Genomic DNA, 23,130 nt, shown 5'->3' with positions numbered 1-23,130 from the left:
TGCAGTTCTTGTATTCCTAAAGGCAGTGAAGAACTTCTGTGACATCTGCGAGAAGCCTGGCTTACGGCATTTTTCTTTCCTTGTCTTCCCCACCTTCCTGCTGCGGCTGCTGCTTATGAAGATGAAGAGCAAGGATGGTAAAGACAAAGAGAAACTCAGTCGACATCAGTGTGTCCCTGGGACATTCTCTGGTGTTCCGCAGTGTTCAGCCTGTGACAAAACACTCCTGGGGAAAGAGTCATTCCAGTGTTCCAGTAAGTTCTCAGGTCTGGTGTGTGATGTCTTTGTGTTTGTCTTGCTGGGTAGGGGACTCCCTGGGTGCAGTATTGTTGCTAAGCACAGTAACATAAACCTAATTTTTTCTTTTTTTAATTTAGCCACACAGCCACCATGCCTGGGTAGAGTCAGTCCTTTCAGTCCATGAACTTGCTGAATCCCAGACCTGTGTGCCTTGCTGCCGACCTGATGGCTCCCCAGGGATGTCCACAGAGATGTCCACGGGGTGCAGGCCTAACACTGAGCTCCTGATCCCTCCCTCTATAAATGCCCGCTACAGCGGATCCTGCAGTTCCCGGCAATGACATTGTTCTCTGCCAACAACGTGGGAGTGTGTTTCTTTATCTCCCGTTCTCTCACTGCCTGAATCCAGTTCTCAACAATCCTCTTGGCCGTATTTTTAAAATATATGCAACATCCAGCTGGTTGTCACCGCAACCGCTAATACCATTCTAGTCTGCGGCCACTGTTCCGGTGGCATCCACCTGGCCTCCTGGGACTCTTATCCCTCCGTGTCTGTTACAGCATTAGTCGGTGTGAGCCTATGGAAGTGTAGACCCCTGTGTCCTTTGAGTAAAGGCCAGAGCCCTTCCAGGGGCTGCAGGGCTCCCTAGGATGTAACCCATTCTCTTGTACCCTGGGCCACATCAGTGTGTTTGCTGTTCCTTAAACCTGCCAGCCTTTCCCTGAGTTTCTGCTGCCTTCACGTAGTCTCAGGTAGCTCTAGGGTTTGCCCAGATAACACTTTTCATTGCATCTGTTCTGAGAACCTTATGCCTCTCTCTCCCTTGCAGTTTTCTCCTGTAAAACTATAAAAACTACTGCCATGGCCCTTGGCGTGTATTTTCTGTATTGATCTTATCTTCTGTGTACTTCACCGTAAGTTGTCTAAGGGCTGGCATTTGGTCAACTGAACTTTTTCTCTGCTGTGATTAGAATAATACTTTGAATGTCATGGGTGCTTAGTAAATGTATGTTGAATAAAAGAATAGTTTAGAGGTAAAGGGTTGAGGCCCAGGGGAGTGAAATACCTTTCATGGTAGTCAGCCAGAATCGGAGATTCAGATGTGTGAGTGCTGCATGTGCCGCACAGATGGAGAGAGCAGGGGGCGGTTGTATGTATAGGTCCTCACTGAAGTCCTAGAGAATGAATGAACTGCTTTACTAACCTAAGAATTGTATCAGGTTGTACGTCTGATGAGACTCCTGTCTGCGTTGTTATAATTGATGCTTTCTTGAATTATGTCAACTCAAATGTGTTCCCTGGCTTTGCTTTTCCTGGAGACAGTTATTTTTCTTCTTTCACTAGATATAAAAGAGCGTAAAGACATTTAGATGAGTTGAATTTTCTCTATGTTTAGGTGTTCTCCAGGTATTGCTTATGGGTTGTGTCCTATTTACTGTGGCAGCCAGTTTCTGCTTGGTGATTACGTGCTTGCTTCCTGGAGTGGCACTCCACCCTTGTTTGTCAGACTGGTGCCTTCAATTGCTGTTGTTTTTAAGACATATATATTTTTATCTGAAAGGCAGATTTATAAGGAGGTGATACACAGAGAGATCTTCCATCTGCTGGTTCACTTCCCAGATGGTCACAATGGCTGGAACTGAGCTGATCCAAAGCTGAGAGCCAAAAGCTTCTTCCTTCTTTATATATTTTTTTAGTTTTATTTTTGAAGATGTTTACATAGTTAAGAAGGATTCCTGCTCATGTGGACCACTGCTTAGGGTGGAAAGGGTTGAGGAATAGGGAGAAGTGGATGAGACCATTGTCGCCACATTTTCTTTTTCTTTGTCCTGTATCTGGGAGAAAGAGAGGGAGAAAGGGAGAATTACACCCAGCATCCTAACTGCATCAGTACCCAGGGATGGGGGCGGCCACCTGATGTCATCCCAGGGTCCCCGATGTGGAGCATGCTCTGAGGGATCTGCTCAAGTGGATTGGATAGTTCTGAAATGCTGTGATTTGGTTGCTTGAAGGATGAGGAAATCCTTCCAGGGTTCCTTGGCTGATATAGTCCACCTTAGAGTCTCGATTCACCCAGATATTCACTGCCAGCACTTTGCTGGGAGAGTTGTGTAATTTGTTCTCCCCTCCACCTTCTGCTCTGGTACTAGACGTCCTCTGCAGGCCCCAGTGGACTGCCCTATCCCCTGTGTGCATCATGCAGAGCTTCAGCAACTGAGGAAGCCAGTTCTGACACATGCATTCCCAGTTCAGACCAGAGATCCTGCGATTCTCTCCATGGTTGGAGTTCTGACTGCTGCAGTTCAGTTGGAATGGTACCCAAAGAAACCTCATCTGAGATGACCCCAGACCTGACTCTTGTGTGTGCTTGCCAGTATGGGGTCTGGCTCGGTCTGTCACTCACGTCAGCCTACACACACACTGGTGGTTGCAATTGCTGGGTCAGTTCTGTCTCTAGTCCCATCTCTTACACAAACCAATGGTTGGTGAGGCCCAGCTCAACCCTGCCCACCACACACTTGGTCCTCACATACACCAGTGGGAACTGCAGCCCTGTCAGAGCGACCCCCAATAACCCCCAGAAACCTGCCCCCAGCCCTGGTTTCTGTGCTTGCTAGTGTATGCAGCAGGTTGATCCAGTCTTCCCTGCAGCCCATTTGACTTTTGTACACATAGATGGTTGTTGTTGCCCAGCTCAGCCCAACCAGCCCACTATCCATCCCACATTTATGTTAGTTACTGCCTATTCAGCCAGGCCCTTCCCCAGCCCTGGCTCTCATGCTCCACAGTAGGAACTACATCCCATCAGAGGGGTATCCACAGTTTCCCTAATAGTCCCGCTTCTACTAGGCCCTGGATCTTGTACTTTTCAGGTGGTTCTATGGTCTAGCTTGACAGGACTTGCTCCCATTCCCAACACTTGCCAGCTGATGCTATGGCAAAACCTGACCAGCCTGCGCTTACTCTGGCTCATGCATGCATCAATGGATACAGTCATTTAGCCCAGCATGGCTCTCCCCCTAACCCAGCTCACACACAGACCAGTGGGTGTTGTAGCTCTGCCCACCCTGGTCTGCTCCTGGTGCCAGTTCCCACACTCACGAGTGGGAGTAGTGGCCCAGCAGGTGAGCTCAAACTGCCCCTTACTTGTTTTGCCTCCTTCCTGCCTTCCCGCTGCCCTTGAGTGTTACCTGTACTGATGGTGGGTGATGCGGCCCAGTCTGGCATGGCCAACCTCACCTTGGCATTTGCTGGTGGGTGTTGCAGCCTGGCCTGGCCTGGTCTTTCCCCAGTTCTAACTCATGCTGGCAGGTGTTACAGCATAGCCCATCCTACCCTAATGTGCACTGGCTGGTGTTGTGGCCCAATCTGGTTTGTCCTGCACCTTATCCTGGTTCTCACATCTGCCAGTGGATACTATGAACTGGCCCAGCTTGGCCTGCCCCCAGGCCTGACCAACACACGTACTGGCAGGTACTGTAACAACCTGGCCTTGTCTGGGCTGCTCACCTGCAGGGACTACATCCTGATAGAGGAGCTCCCCAAGCTGCTCTATCAGATCACCTCCCAGTGGCAGATCTTATGAATACTGGTGGGTGTTTAGCCCAGTCTGACTTGGCCTGCTTGCTGAATTGGCAGGTATAGTGGCCTTGCCCACCCAGCCCACACCCGTTTCAGCCCTTACTATTGGTTGCCACAGCCTAGCCATGCCTGGTTCACCCCCTAGACCCAGTTGGGCAGCCCATTGGCTTTGCCTGGCGTCATGCACCCCAGGTTGCCTGACCTGGGCCCTGCTCTTTCCCCCCACCCCTGGAGCTTCTGAACCCTGCTAGCATCGTCCAGGCAGGGAACAGGACCCAGGCCATGTAACTCATGCCCTTCCGGACAGCATTATCTTTTGATTTGTGTGTGTGTGTGTGTGTGTGTGTGTGTGTGTGAACTTTGTGCAGCATGTTTGATTTCCTCTTTGGAGATCGTTTCTGGCTTCTATCTCAAGAGTTCCTTGACATCTATTTTGTGATTTGGTTATCCTGTTCTGTGTAATACTGTGTCATGTAAAATATCTTCATACTTAGGTGACTGAAATATTCATTCTTTAAGGACCGTAGCCATGAAGTAGCTTTTGCATAGCTTCTGCAATAGTCATGGTGAGTGTCTCCAAGGATAATTTTGTGTGTTCTATGAATGATAAATCCCAGGGAGCCAGGGCTAACCGTAGTTGGAAGATGTTGGATCATTTGTGTTTATTAAGGGATTTGTGATGGAGGTTAATAGTGCAACACAGAAATCGATGACAGTCGCTAGGTCAGCCATGACTTTTAGAAAAAGTGGAACAGGATTCGCAAAAAAAAAAAAAAAAGTTTCAAATAGCACCTAAAAATTAGTATTTTGATGGAATACCTTTTAATGACAAAAGAATGTTAGATTTTTAAAGTATTTTTTATTTGCTTGAAAGACAGAGAGATAGAGCTCTCCCACTTGCTGATTTCACTCCCCCAAATGCAATAGTCGGTGTGACGCCAGGCTGAGGCGAGAGCCCAGAGTTCAGCGTGGGTTTGGGAGGTGTGGACCAAGTCCTTGAGCAACACTTGCTGCTTCCCAGGACATACATTAATGGAAAGCTTGATCAGAATGTGGGCATCCCAAGCAGCGTCTTCAACATGTCCATTAGCTTTTGGTGCTGGTGTTCTGTTTGGTGGAGACATCAAATGCATTTATTTCTTATTTTCGTTTCAGTGTTTCCTCATTTGCTCACAACACAAAATGTTGCAAGGAGCATTCCTTTGCACATATTTAAGTGTGTGGTTTTTACATTAAAGAAAAAATTAGGTAAATTTAGAATTTATAGTTTTTAGCAACTTTATTAAGTTTTTATATACTGAATAATAGAAGATGACGTGCCATCTTTGCTATACCTATTCAGCAATCTTAAATTCATGGGTGCTTTGTATTTTTATTTTTAACTGTGAAAACAAATATTTCTAATCCTGAAAACATGGCACAGATTCAGTATTCCATTAGCATCTTTTCTGTTAAATCCTGAGATGCTAATTTCCTATAGTAACTATTTCTATGAAATTATTGCAGTTTACAAATAGATCTCACCGCCTGTACTTTGATGTCACATTATTTTTACGTAGGAATTTACAAATCGTACCTTTCATGGAGGTTTAACTTCATCAACATAAACTTACCCTTTGAATTGCCTCGAAAGTCCTTGACATGGAATTCTACTTCGTGTCAAACCAGTCTCTGCTTTGCTTTTCTCTTGTTTCTTGAACTCTGTGATTTTGATCTGGGCTACATGTCTTCAATTTTGCCAAAGATAATGTGTAATGTAACTGCAAGATCTTGTTTTATAACAGGGCTTTTTATATTTCCATTTCATTTTAGTGCTTCCAACTGTCTTTTATAGTTGCTTGCTGCTCTCCTTGATGTTTCACCGAGCTATTCAGACCATGTGCTGCTTGCTTTCATCTCCTCCAGGGAATTGGCAATGCGTGCTCTCAGTGTCTGCTAATGAGAGCGATAAGGCTGTTAAGGCTAATAATTTAATACTTTATTTCCCTTATGCTTATCACCCCCAGCCTCTGGATTCCTTTTATGTTGTATGTTTAGTCTTTCAAGGGTGATTTTGTATTCCAAGAAAAAGTTGACATTTTTATTGTGTCTCTACTTAACAGTTTTTTTTAAGATGTGATTTTTTTAATTTAGTTTGTTTTACTGCTCACATTCGCTTCGTTTGATTAGAAATTATAACTGTTTGCTCGTTTTGATTCTACTGTCAAATAGGCTACGATAGGGTTGCTCTGTTTTCTGCAGCATTCTAGCAGTGTTTCTTCATGAAGCTAAGTAAATGTTGTACCAGAATCTTTTCCCGTCTGTGCTCTGTCGAGATTGGCTCACTCTGTGTGAGGTGTTTTTTCCCCCAGTGTAGTTGTGAAAAGCTGAAGCCAGCCTGGCTTGTTTCTCTGTTGGTCACCCCTTTCTTGACACCGTCCACATTGAGGACTTTTAGTTTTTAAGATCGTACGTATATTGTCAGGATGTGTCTCTGGAAAAGATATCAATGAATTATTTTTTCTTTGAAAGCTCTTAGACTTTGATTTTCACTTTGGGTTGCTTTTTCAAAAGCTTTATACAGCTTTGACAAGTTATAATTTCTCATCTCACTTTTTGGATTCTGTGTTGAATAGGTATAGTCTCAGATCCGTGTCTTCTCTGGATGGCAGCTTTTATATATAGCTTCTCAGGCAGCCAGGTTTAGAGGATCCAAACAGGCTCTTTAACCCCTTAGTGTGTATGGGGCTTCCCCCCCCAAGCAACCCATGGATCCATCACAGGCTCCTCCGAGTTCTAGCGTGTGGGGGTGGCTGGGGTGAGGGGGCGGTGATGTCGGGGTGTGAGGACAGGAGGGGCATTGGGCCTGGCAGAAAGCTACCCCTCCACTCTGGGTGTTACCCGAGGGCAGCTTGGGTGTGTGCGCATGTGCTGGCAAAAAGGGGCAGGGACAGAGTTCCCTTTGGGTCTTCCAGGAGATGCGCCATGGGATGTGAGGACATAAAACATAGGGATGTGGTACCTAAGCTACCTCAGACTCTGAGTTCACAGGGCTCCCCATCACAGCCTGACAGCCCGACCACATGTCGGTTCGTGGGCCCCGAGGGTTGCTCCCGGCCACGCGTGAGAGGTCCCGTCCGGTGTGAGATGCCTGAGAGAAATCGAGTTCGCAGTCACTGGAGTGCACATGGTGCCCAGTTGCAGTCATCCTGCAGACAGAGCCAGCCATCTCAAGGAAACGACAGTGTTCCCACGGTGCTTGTGCTGGAACGGAGCCGTGCGACCCTTATGTCCTTGTGGTTGCCAAACGCTTGTGATGTGTGCTTGTCAGTTGTATCGCGACCGAGAAAGGCAGCAGTCGCCTTACTCATTTCTGGTTAACGTGGAGAACGTGGACTTCCGCCTGTGTCTGCCTTTCTTTCAGACTGTAACACGAATGTCCGCAAGGGCTGCCGAGACGCTGCGCCTGCGTGTCCCAAGGTAATCTGCCCACGCTTAGTTTTTAGACGCTCTTAAGTTCTTGCTCATAGTGAATTTCCACAGCCAGGTCCTTTTCGTCACAATAAGTTTGCCGCAAGCCAGAATGTCGGACGTAGGGAGGTGCTTAGGAGGTCTTTTATTCTAGCGGGGTAGGAACCAAGAGCAGGGGTGGAGGGTGAGAGGACAAGATTGGAAATGTCTTCTGCCGTGGTGGCAGCATGGGGGGATGTCAGGGCAGGGGCAGGGGCAAGATGGAGAAGGGCAGAGAGAGCCAGGAAAAAGAAAGGGACACACATAGAGGCTCATGTTATATAACCCAGGTGAGCCTGCCAGGTGTGGGGGCCGCGGCGAATTGGTTTGAGGGGGGACTGTGGGCGGGCTCCAAGGAATTGGTGACTGAGATGATCTGAACCACAGGTAGGTGGGTGAGGACTAGGGGGAGGGACTGTGAGACATCTGTGGGTGAGGTTCTCAGATAAGGCCCCATGAAGTTGCATCTCCTGGGTGGATAACCCGAAAGGCACGAATTTTTGCGAGCTGTGGGAAAGGGGAAGCAGATACAAAATGGTTCACTCCTCATACCTGTCCCGTGCCTAGTCCATGAGTCTGCTTCGTGTTTAGCTCTTCTTTTTTAATTATTATTACTGCCACCTAGATTAACTTCCAAAGTGCTCCTTGCAGGGATTCCATTACACTTGCTGTTACAGTGTCACTGTTGACTTACCCATGAATTTCCAGAGGGAAAGTTCTTGGGGGCTGGTTCACCAGTGTAGACCCTGAACGTATGTAAATGAAGAATAGAGTTCTCTTAAATCTGCCTTCCCAATTAAAGTAAATCAACCTTAAAAAGGGGGGAAGGTGGGCAGTAATTCTCAAGCATTCTCATTGCTTGGAGGGACTAGAGAGCCTTTTGGACCCTTCTCCTGGATTTTCTGCATCTATAGGTCTGGGCTGGGCCTGAGGCTGTACATGCCTCACAGGGTCTAAGGAAGGCTGCTTCTGGTCTAGGGAACCATCATCCCCCACCTCCAAACCTCCTGCGGAGCCACTGGACAAGAGCTCACAGTCTATGTTTGCCATGAGCATGTTCTAGAAGGGGGCGTTCTAGTACTCAAGGCAGTTGCCCTGTGTGGACAAGACAAATAGCCAGGAATGATGAGAACCAAGGGAGACAGGAAGACAGCAGTGTTGATAGGAACTGGTTTCAGCCCTAGTCAGAGCATGTCATTTGGTGATTTCTGGTTCCCCTGAGGCTCCTGTTGAGGCTGGGAATCTTCCTGAGGCCCAAGCCAACAGGCTCACCTTCCTGATAATTCGCATAGATCACTGTCATCAGACTTCACTCTCCCCTACAGAGCATGCCTTTGGCATTGAATTCCTCTTTGTCTGAAGTAAGTCAAATACTTGTAACAAAAATGACGTAGATAAGAATCCTGTTTCCTGTGACTGTGTGTGTGTGTGTGTGGGGGGGGGGGGGGACAGGCCTCCAGCCCCTTAGTGCTTTGATCTTACTTTCTGTGTTTCTGATATTCTTTACCAGAAATTCCAAGAGAAATACAACAAGAACAAACCACAGGCCATCCTGGGAAGTAAGTGATGTGGAAAATGACTTGAACTTGTTGAGCTTTGGTACATAACACACATTTTTCCACTGTAAAGTCCTCCTTTTGTTTTCTGATTTTTTTTCGGTTTGTTTTCTCCTTGGCATAATTTATACAAAGATGTCAAGAAAAGTCTCAACATCTGTGCCAGCCAAAGAGCCTTTGCAATGTGTGTACCAGATGATCTTTAGTGTTGGGGAGGGCTAGAAGAAGATGTTATCATGTTGTCTCCATTCCAAGATGCTGTCTAGCGTACTAGAGGTGCTATAGATTTTAATAACTTTTTTTTGGGAAAAGAGAAACACTTTTACTGAGCATGTGTATTATGTTGTGTGTTTCTACAAGTAGCACATATTTATATTTACATATATTATACACATACTTATATAAATATACTTTCTTACAAATGACAAAGTGTGGTAGAAAAATATATCTGGAGACTGGGCGTGTGTAACTTCCTATCAGTTCCTATTGTCCCTCTCATAGTGGCCCGGCGCTCTGATGAGCTGTGCCTGAGGTCCGTCTCCTTAATCTGTGGGATGACGGTGAACATTCATGGCATCATTGCTTGCCTGTTTTGAAAATGGGTGGTTCTGTTTTTTTTTTTCTAAATTGCAAATCGTTGAAATTTAATCTATCTTGAAAATTATTGGTCACTGAACACTTACTGTTTTGTGCAAGACTCTGTCATACTATTATCTCCTAAGTTTGAAAAGCCTTTGCTTTATTGCGAGAAGTTTTGAAATCGCTTCCACATAAGATTACCTGGGTTGACAGAAAGCAGGGATTTTAAATGCATGGTAACTCTTTATTTCATTGCTGTTGTGATAGAGAGTGGCTGATATTTTAAAAATCAATCAAGTGACAAATAACTATGCAAATTTTTAGTAACATGTTTCTGGGTGTGTTGCAAGATCGAGTTTCTGTGGGTTCTTGCATTAGGTACTCTGTTGCCTTGGCATGAAAATAATTTGATCAGTTTTGGAATCAATTTCACAGTATTGTGTGAGAATTAGGCCATCATTTATTTCTCTATAAGTGGTACTCATGAAAATAAGATGGATTAGTATATGTGCAAGATCCTTTGCAATATCCCAATATCTGTTCATTTATTTTGCTCTTTTGCTCAAGAATTTGTATGTTGACAACTCTATTGGGGGATGAAATATTTTTTGCATGTTATCTGTAGTAAACATGAATGTAAAATCATTCACGTCTGGAAGATTCTAGAACAGGCCAGAAAAGTAGGAACGCACCATTGAGTTTTCACTGTGCGACAAAACAGCTGGACTTGCTGGTTTCCTCTGTCTTGAGAGTTCTATGCCGTGAAGAGGAGACTGCCTGGCATCATCCCATCCCCTTGATGGTGTGTGCTACCTGTGTGTGTGCTTGTTTATGGACACAATTGCATTCTAGTACCAGTGCTAATAACACCTTCCGTCTATTTAAAGCTGGTTTCAGGAGTGCAGGCAGAGGTTTATGGGAAAGCTGGCCCAATGTTTCCCCATTCCATGTGCTTGTTTGTGTCATTTACCGTCTACAAGTGGAGATGGAGGAAGCCAGTGCACAGCATGGGTATCAGGAGGGTATGAAATGGAAGGGACATTTCAATCAAGTGTCAGGTTGTGGCAGGGAGGCAGGGTACAAGGCTGGTGTGCAGCATATTAGAAGTGGCTGTTCCAGGGTTTGTTTTTTCTGGCCTTTAAGCAATTGCCCATACTTGTCATGACTACCCTCTCTGCAAACAATCTGAGCCGTCCGCTCTAACTTCCAGACTCGTCATTTAGAGACACTCCACAGCCAGCTCTCTCCTTGCACACTTCTTCCTCCATGCCTGTTGGATTGCCCACGGGAAGGAAGGAGACTGCAGGGCAGGTCCATCCATTGTCCAGAAGTGTCCCAGGCCCCACCTTGGAAAGGTAAGGCTCTGTGTCTGTGTGCATCTTGATGGCTGTAGGAGCTTGCCTGGGCTGACTCTGCTCTCTTCCGCCTCCCTCCCAGCTTCAGGAGGTCAGTGACATCCTTGGAGTCGGAAAGCGACAGTAGCAACTGGAGAAGCAGGTCCCACTCCGATGAGCTGCTGCAGTCCGTGGGCTCGTCTCCCTCGGCGGAGTGCTTCATAATGGAAGGTGAGGAGGCGGTGTGCCTGTGCTCATTGGGGCTTCTGTGGACACTGCTCAGACACGGGCATTTTCCGCATGACGTAAAGTAGAGCATGTTCTTTTCTGCTTTCTCAAGAGAAGTCTGTTTCCTGATCTCTTTCTGGAATAGATTCTGCAATTTCCCAAATAGAGTGAAAACCTGATAGTGAGTGAGGAGCTAGGATACTATTTGTAAGTGACCATATTCCCCAGAGAAGAGATCCTAAGCTTAATGGACAGAATGAAACCTATCGTGTGCTTGGTATTCATTCAGAACCTGGTGAATTAGAATTGGTTCCTGGTTCCTGTGTTAGTTAGGATTTACTTTGTCCTACTTACGGAGATCTCTCATTCCTGTCTGGTGACTCCTACTTCTAGGAGAATTGGAACATTTTTTTCAAAAGTGGATTTTGTAGGACAGGACTCAATAGGGTATTGGCTTTCGCATCCAGTATTCCAAGGTGCATCAGTAAGTGAAGGAAAGCTGAACAAGAGGGGGGGGGGTGTCACGAGCAGGGTCTCTGCCTGGAATCTGTCTTTCTGATTACAAACTGAAGTCTTTTCAAACCCACTGTCATCTCATCTTTACTACTCCACACTGGAATCTGATCTTTCCACGAGTGCTGTCTGGGAAAGCAGAGTTCAGTTTCCCTGATGGATACATGTGTGGATTGGATCTAATTTGATCAAAAAAGTGTGTACTCACTCATGACCCAAGTGCTTACACTCTGCTTTGTGTCTTTGCCAAGAAAAAAAACAAATCAAGCAGGCAAGTTCAAAACCCAGATTTGAGAGAACAGTGCCAAATAACCTGGGGTAAAAGAAATCAGTGGGCTCAAGATTCTCTAAGCATATTATAGGCTGTGAAGCTTGCTGCAAATAAAACTAAACCAGTGCAACGCAAAATAAACAAGACTCTTCCATTGTCTTTTTTTCTGGTATATGCAATATATTTTTAAAAAAAATATTGGATTCTACTTTGTTTTTGTGGAAGTTGTCCTGTTTGAGACCATCTGTCAGTCAGCTTTTCAGATGTAGAGGATGCTATTTTGGCTTTGTTATTCTTCTGTTTATAGAAGATCCCGTGTTTGTTGTGACGAGTCCATAAACATGGATAGTAGGGAAGATATCATTGTCCTGTGTGTCACTGTACTGGCTTTTCTTGTCTGAACACATGTTAGATGTCGTGGAGTCTTCTCTGTGGAGTGACCTCAGCAGTGATGCGCAGGATTTTGAAGCAGAATCCTGGAGTCTAGTGGTGGATCCCTTGTTCTGTAGCCAGCAGGAGAAGGATGTCATCAAAAGACAGGATGTCATCTTTGGTAAGCGTTTCAAAGGTTTTTTTGGAGGGGGGCTGGGGCACTAAGGTGTAGAGGAAAGAACATGACATTTGAAAACAGACGGCCATTCCTCTCTGCGTTTTATAGTTGCTGAATCTCAGATTCTTCATATGTATGACAAGAATAAGAATACTTGGGTTTAAAAGATTGTGAAGCTTAACTGAGGCAATGGATATGGCTTGAACTAAGTGAATTTTACTTCCCATGTCCTAAATTTACTTAGCATTAGCCCATATTCTTTTTTTAAAAAAGAAGATTTATCTATTTGTATTGGAAAGGCAGATATATACAGAGGAGGAGAGACCGAGAGGAAGATCTTCCATCCACTGATTCACTCCCCAAGTGGCCGCAATGGCTGGAACTGAGCCAATACAAAGCCAGGAGCCAGGAGCCAGGAGGTTCCTCCAGGTCTCCCATGCGGGTGCAGGGTCCCAAGGCTTTGGGCCGTCCTCAACTGCTCTCCTAGGCCACAAGCAGGGAGCTTGATGGGAAGAACTGGGGCTGCTGGGGTTAGAACCAGCGCCGATATGGGATCTTGGTGCATTCAAGGCGAGGACTTTAGCTGCTAGACTACGCTATTGTGCTGGGTCCTAGCTCATATGCTTTCACCTATTTTCTGTAGGAAGCTTAGTGTATTTTCATGTAGTTTAGTCCAGTGAGGGCAGAGTTCTGGCACATGGTCCTGTGGTTTGTGTAAACCAGGAGGTGCCATTTGTAGTGGTGCCAGTGGTGGTGTGTCAGTTGGAATCGTGCTCAGCCATGTGCTGCAGTCTTGAGTACTGAACACAGCTGTGGTGAGAGATTTCATCTCAGGTTGTTTGCAGTGGAGGTTACCTGAATTGGAGGAAGTTGAATGACAGACTAATTAGGAACAAAATGAAATTAGAAAACAAAATTCAAGTACCAACCAGATGCTAAAGAGTGATTCCAAAAAGTTGGATTGTTCTATAGGTGAAGACTGGCTCTTATTTTAGTTGTTTGTTTACACTATGGACCGAGGGGTCCACTGGTGATGAGGACACCTCACCTGTGTTAGATGGTGGCTACACAGGTCAGGTGGCACGGTGGAAATATGCGCATTGAAATCTGTCCAGGACAGTCCAGGGGGCACTAACTTTCTTTCTTCTTCTTCTTTTTTTTTTTAACATGCTTTATTTATCTGAAGGTCAAAGCTTTCTGTCAAAATGTATTTTTAATTGAGTTATAGTTCACATACCATAAGAGTCATCCCTTTGCAGTATACCATGTAGTGATTTGGGGAGTAAGTGGGAACTTCAGAAATGCTATCCATATGAAATTAAACGATGGTTATTTTGGTGCAAAATTTTTGAAATTCACACATCTGAGAGGTTTCAAAAATATCATAGAACTGAATGCTATGGAAAAAACTACATGAATTTAAAATTTTTGTTCCAGGATAAACTTCTCGTTTAATTCCATTGGCCACAACTTTTGAAATATTCTCGTGTTCTCAGAGTTGTACAACCATCACAAATCATCTCATTCCAGAACATTTGTGTCACTACAGAGGAAGTTCTATGCCTACTAGTAGTCATTCCATACTTCCCCCATCCGTTCTCCTCTGGCAACCACAAGCCTACTGTCTCTTTAAATTTGCCTATTCCAGGCATTTCCTGTAAATTATTCACTGTATGGTCTTTTGTGGATGGCTACTGTCATTTAGCATAGTGTTTTCCAGGTTCATCTTTGTATCAGCCTGAAGCAGTATTCCGTTCCTTTTTTCTGGCTGATTAATATCCCATTTTTCCCCTAGTCACTGGTTTATGCACCTATTGGGTTGTTTGGTAACTTTTTGTTTAATCTACTCCAGAATTTTTTCTGAAGTACCTATGCTATTTTACAGTCTGACCACTTATTGTATAAGGCTCCGTATCCTCACCAACACTTGATTATTGTTCCTCTTTGTTTTTTAATTATCCTGATGTGTGTGGATAGGTGTGGTGCTTCATTTATATAATGGCTAATAAATGTTGTGTATTTATTCATGTTCCTAAAATTAAAGCCAGAATGAGATACCACCTTACTCCAGTTATATTGGAAATTATCAGAAAGAAAAAAGGTAGGGGCTGGTATTGTGGTATTGTGGGTAAAGCTGCCACTTGTGGCTCTGGCATCCCATAAGAATATAGGCTCATGTCCCAGCTGCTCCACCTCTCATCCAGCTCCCTGCTAACTGCCTGAGAAAAGTAAAAGCAGTGGAAGATGGCCCAAAGTCTTGGGCCTCTGCATCCACCTGGGTCTTGACCTAAAGGAAGCTTCTGGCTCCTTGCAGCCATCTGAGGCGTAAACCAATCAGTGGAAGATCTCTGTGTTTCTCCCTCTCTCTGTAACTCTGTGAAATAAACAACTATATCTAAAACTTAGAAAATATGACCGGTGAGAAGTGAGCCTTAGTGCACTGCTGGTGGGAATGTAAGTTAGTACAACCCTAGTAGATAAAAGTGTGGTGGTTGCCGAAGAACCTGAAAGTTGAGCTAGCACATGATCTAGCAATCCCACCAGGGGAAATGGGGTGAATGTATTGAAGAGACATTGACACTTCCATGTCTAATTGGAGCACCATTCCCAATAGTCAGGACGTGGAAACAGCCTGTCACCGATCAATGGATAAAGAAAATGTGGTTTGTAACACAACAGAATACTTCTTAGCCATAATAGGCTGACATATTGTTATGTGAATGGAGCTGGAGGTCATTTCATGTTAAACAAAATAGACTCAGAAAGGCAAATTTGTATGTGATCGTGGTCATGTAAGGACTGCATTAAACCATAGAGGTAATTTTTTTAGCACCCATGGAATATAAAAGAAGTTAAAAATTGGGTTGGTTTTTACTGTTGAGTTGTTCAGAGCTTTTACAGTTTTATTGGTAGGTAACTGGGTGGGTGAGTGGGTGGATGGATGAATGGATGGATCTCCTAGATACAAGTCTTTTATCAGATACATGGTTTGGAAATATTTTCTACTAACCTATCAACTGCCTTTTCACTGTATTGATATTGTGTCTTGATTGTGAGTTTTTTTTTCCTCTGGAGAATGTGGAAATTTGGAGGCAGATTTGGAAATAGAAATGAACTGCTATTGTCTGCACTGAGAAATTGGATTATATTTACTTAAAGTTAGTTCATCAAATTAATTGTGCTCCTTCTTGGTGCACAAACTAAAGAAAGCAAGCCAGCAAACCAAGTTACATCAAATATGAATAAAATCTAGTTTTTAGCTGAAGATAGCTGAAGATGTTTCCTAGTTGTATTACGAGAATTTTGGATACATTAGATGGTTATATATTGGACTTACCTATATCTTATAAGATTTTTATACTGTCATTTTTAGTCAGTAATGCATTTTATATTGGATACATATTTTATTTCAAAACATTATTTTCTGGCATGTGGATTATAGTGTTAAATGACTAGTTGGTGTTACTAGAGATACTTGTCTCACAAATCTTGTTTAAAACATGTTTCTACTCCCACATTTCAGAGCTAATGCAAACAGAAATGCATCACATCCAGACCCTGTTCATCATGTCTGAGATCTTCAGGAAAGGCATGAAAGAGGAGCTGCAGCTTGACCACAGCACCGTGGACAGGATCTTCCCCTGTTTAGATGAGTTGCTTGAAATCCATCGGCATTTCTTCTACAGTATGAAGGAGCGAAGGCAAGCGTCCTGCACTGGCAGTGATAAGAATTTTGTCATCAACCGCATTGGAGATATTCTGGTGCAACAGGTAAGTTAAAGACCCGGCCTCGAAAACCTGAAAGGTTTGCCAGACCATCTTCAGCATTGGAAGTCTAGGGAGAACTGAAATATATTTAAATATGATGGTTACTGTATAAGTTTGGTTGGTTTCTGTTTATTGAACATAGGTTTGTATGATACATGCATGAGAACTTTTAGCAACCCATGACTGACTTCTCTGGGTGTCATAACACTTGGCTAGACCTTTCCTGGTTCTAGCTCCACCAGGGATCTCAAAGCATGAATTAATCCCTGAAGCAAATGTCTGCTTCGTCTTTATGGTTTGAAGAGCTATCTCCAAGATAAATACTGGCTCGTGTTAGGAAGAGGATGGTAAATTGACTAAAGCACATTTTCTGATTGATTTGTTTTCCTACTGTTGAATATTGGGATTTCTTTCCATATTATAAATACTGTTTGTCATAGAAGTGGTTTGCCAGTATCTTCTCCAAATGTGTAGCTTGTATTCTTATTCCCTAAATTTGATGAAATTCAGTTTATCATTTGTTTTTCCATTTAAGAATCTTGACTTTGGTATCAAGTCAAGAACTATCTGTATAGCCGTAGATGCCCAAATTTTATTCTATTTTCTCAAGTATTTGTAATTTTATGTTTTTTGAATATTTATTGTATTTATTTGAAAGACAGAATGAGAGAGACAGAGAGAGAGAGAGAGAGAGAGAGAGAGAGAGAGAGAGAGAGAAAGAGAGAGAGAGAGAGAGAGAGATTCCCTACCTGCTGTTTCACTGCCCAGATGGGCACAATCAGATCTAAGGCAGTAGCCAGGAGCTTTTTAGTCTCCCTTGTGGATGCAGAGGCCCGAGGCTTTGGGCCATTTTGCTTTGTCTTCCTCAGGCACCTTTGCAGAGAGCGGGATTGTGAGTGGGACAGTCGGGACCTGGACTGGTACCCAATGGGATGCTAGCACTGCAGATAGTAGTGTTGTGTGCTATGCCTCAGTGCTGCTTTCTCATTTTGTTTTACATTTAAATTCAATTTTGAGTTAATTTTTGAATATGGAAGTTTTATTGTTGTTTTTGAAAATACTATCCTTCTTCCATTGAATTGCTTTTGCACGCTTGTCATTTGGATTCAGCTGGCCTGTGTGTCCGTCTTTGCACATAGCTTTCATGATTACAGCTACGTAACACATCTCGAAAGTGGGTGACTGAGTTCTTCCCCTGTTTAGCTATGTAGTTCCTTTTACTTTTCATATAAATTCTAGAATAGTCTTGACTGAATTTTATGAAAAGCTTACTGAAATTTTGATAAAAATTGTGTTTCACATGTTTATCAGTTTGTGGAGAATTGACAGCTTTGCTATGTTTTATCTTGTATTTCATGAACATGGTATTTATTTGGATTTGCCATTCCTTTTGCCAGAATTGTGTAGGTTTTTTTTTTTTTTTGAGTGCTTTAAGCATTTGAGGGTCATCTTTTGAGAAATGTTGTCTTCAAGCATAGGAAAGAGTATAAGTGAAGCTGAAACAGCTAGAGCTGGGAATGTACATTTCACTTTTCAAGAGGAAGTGGATGTGTTCTGGTTTCTGTTGTAATGATGTTCAGAAAACAGACATGCAAATCATTGCGTTAATTCTTTCCACACCAGCTTATGATCCTAAATGTGTCATTAAAAGCTTCTTCCTTGGTTCAGGCTGATGGAAACATCCATCCATATTTTTGCTTCTCTTTATTAGTTGATAAGTTGGGATTTTTGTCATGCATCATTCTTTTTCATTTTGGCTAATAATAGCCTGCCTGTTGATCCACTTGTGATGTGTGGACAGAAATCAAATTCTCAACAGTGAACATGGCCAATAGCCCACATAATTGCCAACAGATGATCTGAGGAGAGGATAGTTTCTGGAGCGCCCTCAAATATTATCATATACTCTTCCTTTAATCTACAAAAGTGTACTAAAACTAGGAAATGGAATGATATAGAAAAATAAGAATTGATAGCAAACTCAAAATGCTTTCTGTTTGGCCATATATCAATTCAATGCAATACAATTTGTTTTTTTTTTTAAGATTTATTTTTATTTTTATTGGAAAGACAGATATACAGAGAAGAGGAAAGGCAGAGAGAAAGATCTTCTGTCCGATGGTTCGCTCCCCAAGCAGCCATAATGGCTGGAACTAACCCAATCCGAAGCCAGGAGCCTCCTCTGGGTCTCCCACGTGGGTGTAGGGTCCCAAAGTCTTGGGGCATCCTCTACTCATTGCAATACAATTTGACCATGTTAGAGTGCCCCTTACCACTCAACAACTTCCTTTATTTTATGAAGAAATCTTACTGAAATACAAGTATGGGTACCAATAAATGCATATGAGTTGTCCTCTGGTCAGAGTCATAGTCAATACCCAAATTAAGAACAAAATAATACTTGGTACCCCGTGAGTAATTTAATTGAAAAAGTGTCAAGAAAGAGAAGTCACTGTGTTCGGAAAATCTGTGATGTTTATTCTTTATTGTCAAAGATCACTTTGAAATATATGAAAATTTCATGTTCTTTTCTCTGAATAGAACTTTACTGAATTTATAACTTATTAAAATGTTGCTATTCTACTCAGTTTTCAGAAGACAATGCAAGTAAAATGAAGGCAATATATGGAGAATTCTGTAGCCACCACAAAGAAGCAGTTAGCCTCTTCAAAGAGCTCCAGCAGAACAAAAAGTTTCAGAATTTCATTAAGGCAAGTATTTTCAAACGTTGTTGCAAAGTGGCCAGGCAGGCTGAGGAGCGGTTGGTGGCTTGAATCTTACAGGAGTTAGATCAGTGAATGTACAGGGGCTGGTGTGCAGGGAAAGGAAAAGGAAACAGTAGGTTTCTGGCAAAGTATCTTTTTCGGTGTTGGTAAAATAATTTTCCTAGTTCCTTTTGTGCTTTATAATTGTGAGGTCATGTCCTCCAAGCTTCTGGGAATATTTTGCAGTATTCTAGGAAGCTGCTCAGGCTCCGACAAGTTATAGATGAGAAAAAACAAAACAAAAGTAGACACAGGTTCTTACCCAATCCCTGCCAGATTAGTTTAAAGCAAATCTACAGCATCCTAAAATTTCACCCATGATATGTGATATGTGTATGAAATGACAAAGACCTTATCACACTATTTAAAATTAGCAGTAATTCCTTGGTATCTTCACATTTTACTCATTATCTCATCATACTTGAGTGCTTAAAGCAGAATCAGATCAAGATTCACATGTTGTATGTGGTGGCTTTTATCTCTTAGCTCACCTTTAGTTTTAATGTTCTCCTAATTTGTTTATTGAAGATACTGATCTTCCTGGGTACTGAATTTTTACCTTCTACCCTAAGGATGCTACCTTCATCTGTATTGACCACTTGAGTGCTTAAGAGGGACTTCAAGAGTTTAAAAAAATATCTGCCCTGATGAGAGGGAACTTTTTAAGTGTTACAATGAATGGTTAACACAGAGGAGGAAGTTACACACACACACCCACACACACACAACTACAAACTCCTGTTCAAGACACAACTTTCACTTCTGATTATTTTTCAAATTTTTTTTTTATTAAACATGAATCCTGGCACTTAGGAGTTAGAACTTGCTGACTTTTGGAATTAACTACAGATACATCAGAGTAACCTGAAACTTCCTGAAAACTTTTATGGTCTGCAGTATTGAAATAAATGATACAGTGTACAATTTAATGATGAATACATCAGGTTTGAATGGAAACTGATGGATATTATGTTACATCTGAATAGACTTATTGTTGCGGATTGTTATCATTATTATTGTATGATTAAATTCACACCTAAAAAGTAAAAGCAGGTGGAACTTGGGTGAAAATGCGGTGTGTGGTTTTCAGCTCCGAAACAGTAATCTCCTGGCTCGACGCCGAGGGATTCCAGAATGCATTCTGCTGGTTACTCAGCGCATCACCAAGTACCCAGTCTTGGTGGAAAGGATATTGCAGTACACAAAGGGTGAGTAATGCCTTCTGGGACAACATTTGCCTCTCTCATTAGTTGGTAGTTTTAACCATAGCTGAGATGTCATCAACAGCTGTGAATGCCGTGGCCTCTGATTCGTGAAGTCTTTCATTGTGGGAAAACTGTTGAAGCCCTAAAGAGGACTTTTATGGTGCAGCTTGGCTAATACTCTGAATTCCTACAAGTGGCACCAAGCCCAGTAGGCTTCTTCATACTTCAGCTCTGCCTTTACCTGTGTTCTTACCTTGTATCCAGCCATCCTTAAGTATATCCCCCCATTTTCTAGATTTATTTTTATTGGAAAGGCAAATTAGATTTACAGAGACAAGTATAGACAGAGAGAAAGATCTTCCATCTGCTGGTTCACTCCCCAAGTGGCTGCAATGGCCAGAGCTTAGCCGACCTGAAGCCAGGAGCCAGGAACTTTTTCCGGGTCTTCCATGTAGGTGCAGGGTCCCAAGGTTTTGGGCCATCTTCTACTTTTCAGGATGCAAACTGGTGCCTATGTGGGATCCTGGGTGTGCAAGGATCTGAGCCATTGTAATGGTACCAATACCTGCCCTTGTCTTCCTCTTACCTTCCCATGAAGGTAAGATGATGAAAACATCATGTTTGATGAAACATCATGTTCTTGATCCTTGCACCAAATGCCATTTCTTTTGAGCAATGACTTAATGAAGAATGATTGTCTGAAGGGGCTTTGTCAGTTCATTAAGCTCCAGGGAGTGACATCTGAACATCATTTCAGAGGCCATTAAAGCTGATGCTGGCCTGGAAACTCCTCATGACACATGGAAGACCCATGTTTGTCTGAACCGTAGCTGGATTTCAGTGTCTAGTGCATTGGTTAATACAAGAGGCTATAAAAAATAAATCCTGCATGGTGCAGTAGGTGAATAAATAAAAAATGCCTCAAGCTAGCTTATTGAGCTTTGGTAAAAGCGATGAGTAGAGTGGTCAAGTGCTTCATGACAAAGGCTCGGGTTTGGAATTGCGTGAAGTTGCATGGGCATCGCATCTACCTGCCCCTGCTACTTTCTCATTCAGCAGGTTAATTAACTATGCCTTTGTCTTCTCTCCTGTAAGGAAGTCCTAATGTTATGAAAACCTTGTAATGATGCGATTATCTCAGAGAATGACCATTGCAGGGCCTTTCACTGACACGGTGTCCCTAGATGGGAGCTCCTTTTAGTACCTTTATAGTCACCCTTTGATAATGAGCTCCTAAGTACCCATTTTTTCTGCTCCTTGGAATGGGTATAGGTGAGTAGACACACCCACACTTTATTCCTTCCCTGTCTTTTGTCACATTCAGAACTAAGTTTAGATGTGTATAGTGATAGGAATATGGCTGTTCCTTATATCTCATTTTTATGGAAAGGATTTATTTATCTCTTTTAAAGGCTGAATGACACGTACAGAGAGTGAGAGAGGTCTTCCATCTGCTAATCCACTTTGCAGATGGTAGCCATGGCAGGCCAGGAGCCACAGTAGCCTGGAACTCTATCCATCTGTACACTTCGGTGGCAGGGGCACTTGGGCCATTCTCTGCTCCCTTTCCAGGCATGCTAACAGGGAGCTGGATCAGAAGCAGGAGGGACTCCAACTGGCACTCTTACAGGGTGCTGGCATCGCAAGTGGTGGCTTCACCTGGTTTGCCACCAGGTCGGTCCCCTCTTCTGCCCTATAGTTAACTTACAAGCGAATATAAACATATTGAGAAAAATGTAAATGTTGTTGTCAGCAAGAGAATTGAAATACAGTTAAGCCTCTTCAATGTGAATTCTGTTTACATTCTCTTTCCTAAGCTTACTGCAGTTCATCAAGCATTAAAATCTGTCAAATTGTGTTAGTCAGCAGGCACTACTCCAGTAGTAGCCCGAGCCACATTCATGGGGAGCAGTCACACGGGCTGCTGACTGTGTGTCTGAAATGATGATGACCACAGCTCCCTGGGTGCAGGTGACATGGAGGTTGAGGGCGTGCCTCCAATGGTCAGGCACTTGCTGGGTTGCTCGGGACACTGGCTGCTATGACTGTGACAGCAGTCTTCATCCCATTCCTTTAGATTCTGAGTCTGGGATGCAAAGTAAACATTTCCAACCTGACCCTTGGGTGAGGTCGATGCTGCTATGGCTACAGAAACACGGCCTATCAGGGTGGTCATTTGTCCCCAGAGGTCAAAGGACTTGGAGCCTTTTCTGGAGGGACTTAGCAATGTCAGGTGCAATAACATAGTGGGGTATTCTCTTGGCCAGCAAAGATGGGTGGCAGGATCTGTTTTCAGGCTTCTCTGGCATACCGCTTGTGTCGTGAAGATGGCAGATCCTGGCAGTGGTAGAGCCGTTGGAGGATTCATTGTCAGGCTCTATTGCCATTTCCAAGTATTAGTTTCTGTAGTCCTGGGCTCTTGAGAAACTTTAGCTTTTCTGCCAATTTGTCTTCCTTTCCTGTCCTTCCAGAACCTTCTGATCTCCTAAAACCTTTTCTTTATGTTCCAGCTGCTTCAGTAAATCTTAACTAGGAAGTCTTTATCATCCAATGCAGAAAATCACTAAGTTTACTTTCGCCTGAAGTTTGGCTGTTCCAGAAACCCTTCTAGAGGTGTTTAGAGGTATTCTAGAGATAAGAGCAAGTGCCAGGGTTTTGAAGAGCAACCCGGCTGTTGCTCTTCAATGTCAATTTTTTTTTTTGTTCTGTTGGCATGAGCTGGCTGAATTACCAATTAGGCACGATACCTCAGTCCCCTGAAAAAATTCGAACGTCTTACAATAAGAAGAAAATGCTTGAGATCAGATAGAATGTTTAATTATAATATTGTCATGTTCATATTTAGGTATACGCAGTTCTAAGACATAATTTTGCGCATGAGCTTAAGACCCATTCAGGGTCACTTTAGGGCCCCTTTCTGGAGAATGCTGGCTTGGCCTCCAAGCTGGATGAAGTCCTCAGAAGCATGACATGAGGACCACGTGACTCCCTGGGTCTGAGATGGGGAAGGGAAGCCTGCGTTGGTATAGAACACATTTGGAGCCATGGC

At 43.3% G+C, this 23,130-nt stretch overlaps 1 protein-coding gene across 1 annotated transcript in view; it reads left to right on the top strand.

Annotated features, from left to right (window-relative positions):
• The window catches only part of ARHGEF28 (Rho guanine nucleotide exchange factor 28), a 251,694-nt gene that overhangs the window by 179,080 nt on the left and 49,484 nt on the right, over positions 1-23,130 (top strand). The window contains 9 exon segments of the mRNA XM_058656335.1: positions 122-254; positions 7,227-7,282; positions 8,823-8,871; positions 10,658-10,802; positions 10,885-11,012; positions 12,206-12,346; positions 15,867-16,114; positions 18,700-18,822; positions 19,967-20,084. Coding sequence (XP_058512318.1) covers positions 122-254; positions 7,227-7,282; positions 8,823-8,871; positions 10,658-10,802; positions 10,885-11,012; positions 12,206-12,346; positions 15,867-16,114; positions 18,700-18,822; positions 19,967-20,084 — 1,141 coding nt within the window.

Source organism: Ochotona princeps, chromosome 28 (genome assembly GCF_030435755.1).
Source record: "Ochotona princeps isolate mOchPri1 chromosome 28, mOchPri1.hap1, whole genome shotgun sequence".
Lineage (NCBI taxonomy): Eukaryota > Metazoa > Chordata > Mammalia > Lagomorpha > Ochotonidae > Ochotona > Ochotona princeps.
The sequence above is the reverse complement of the archived record's forward strand: the minus strand, read 5'-3'. Positions and strand labels throughout refer to the sequence as shown.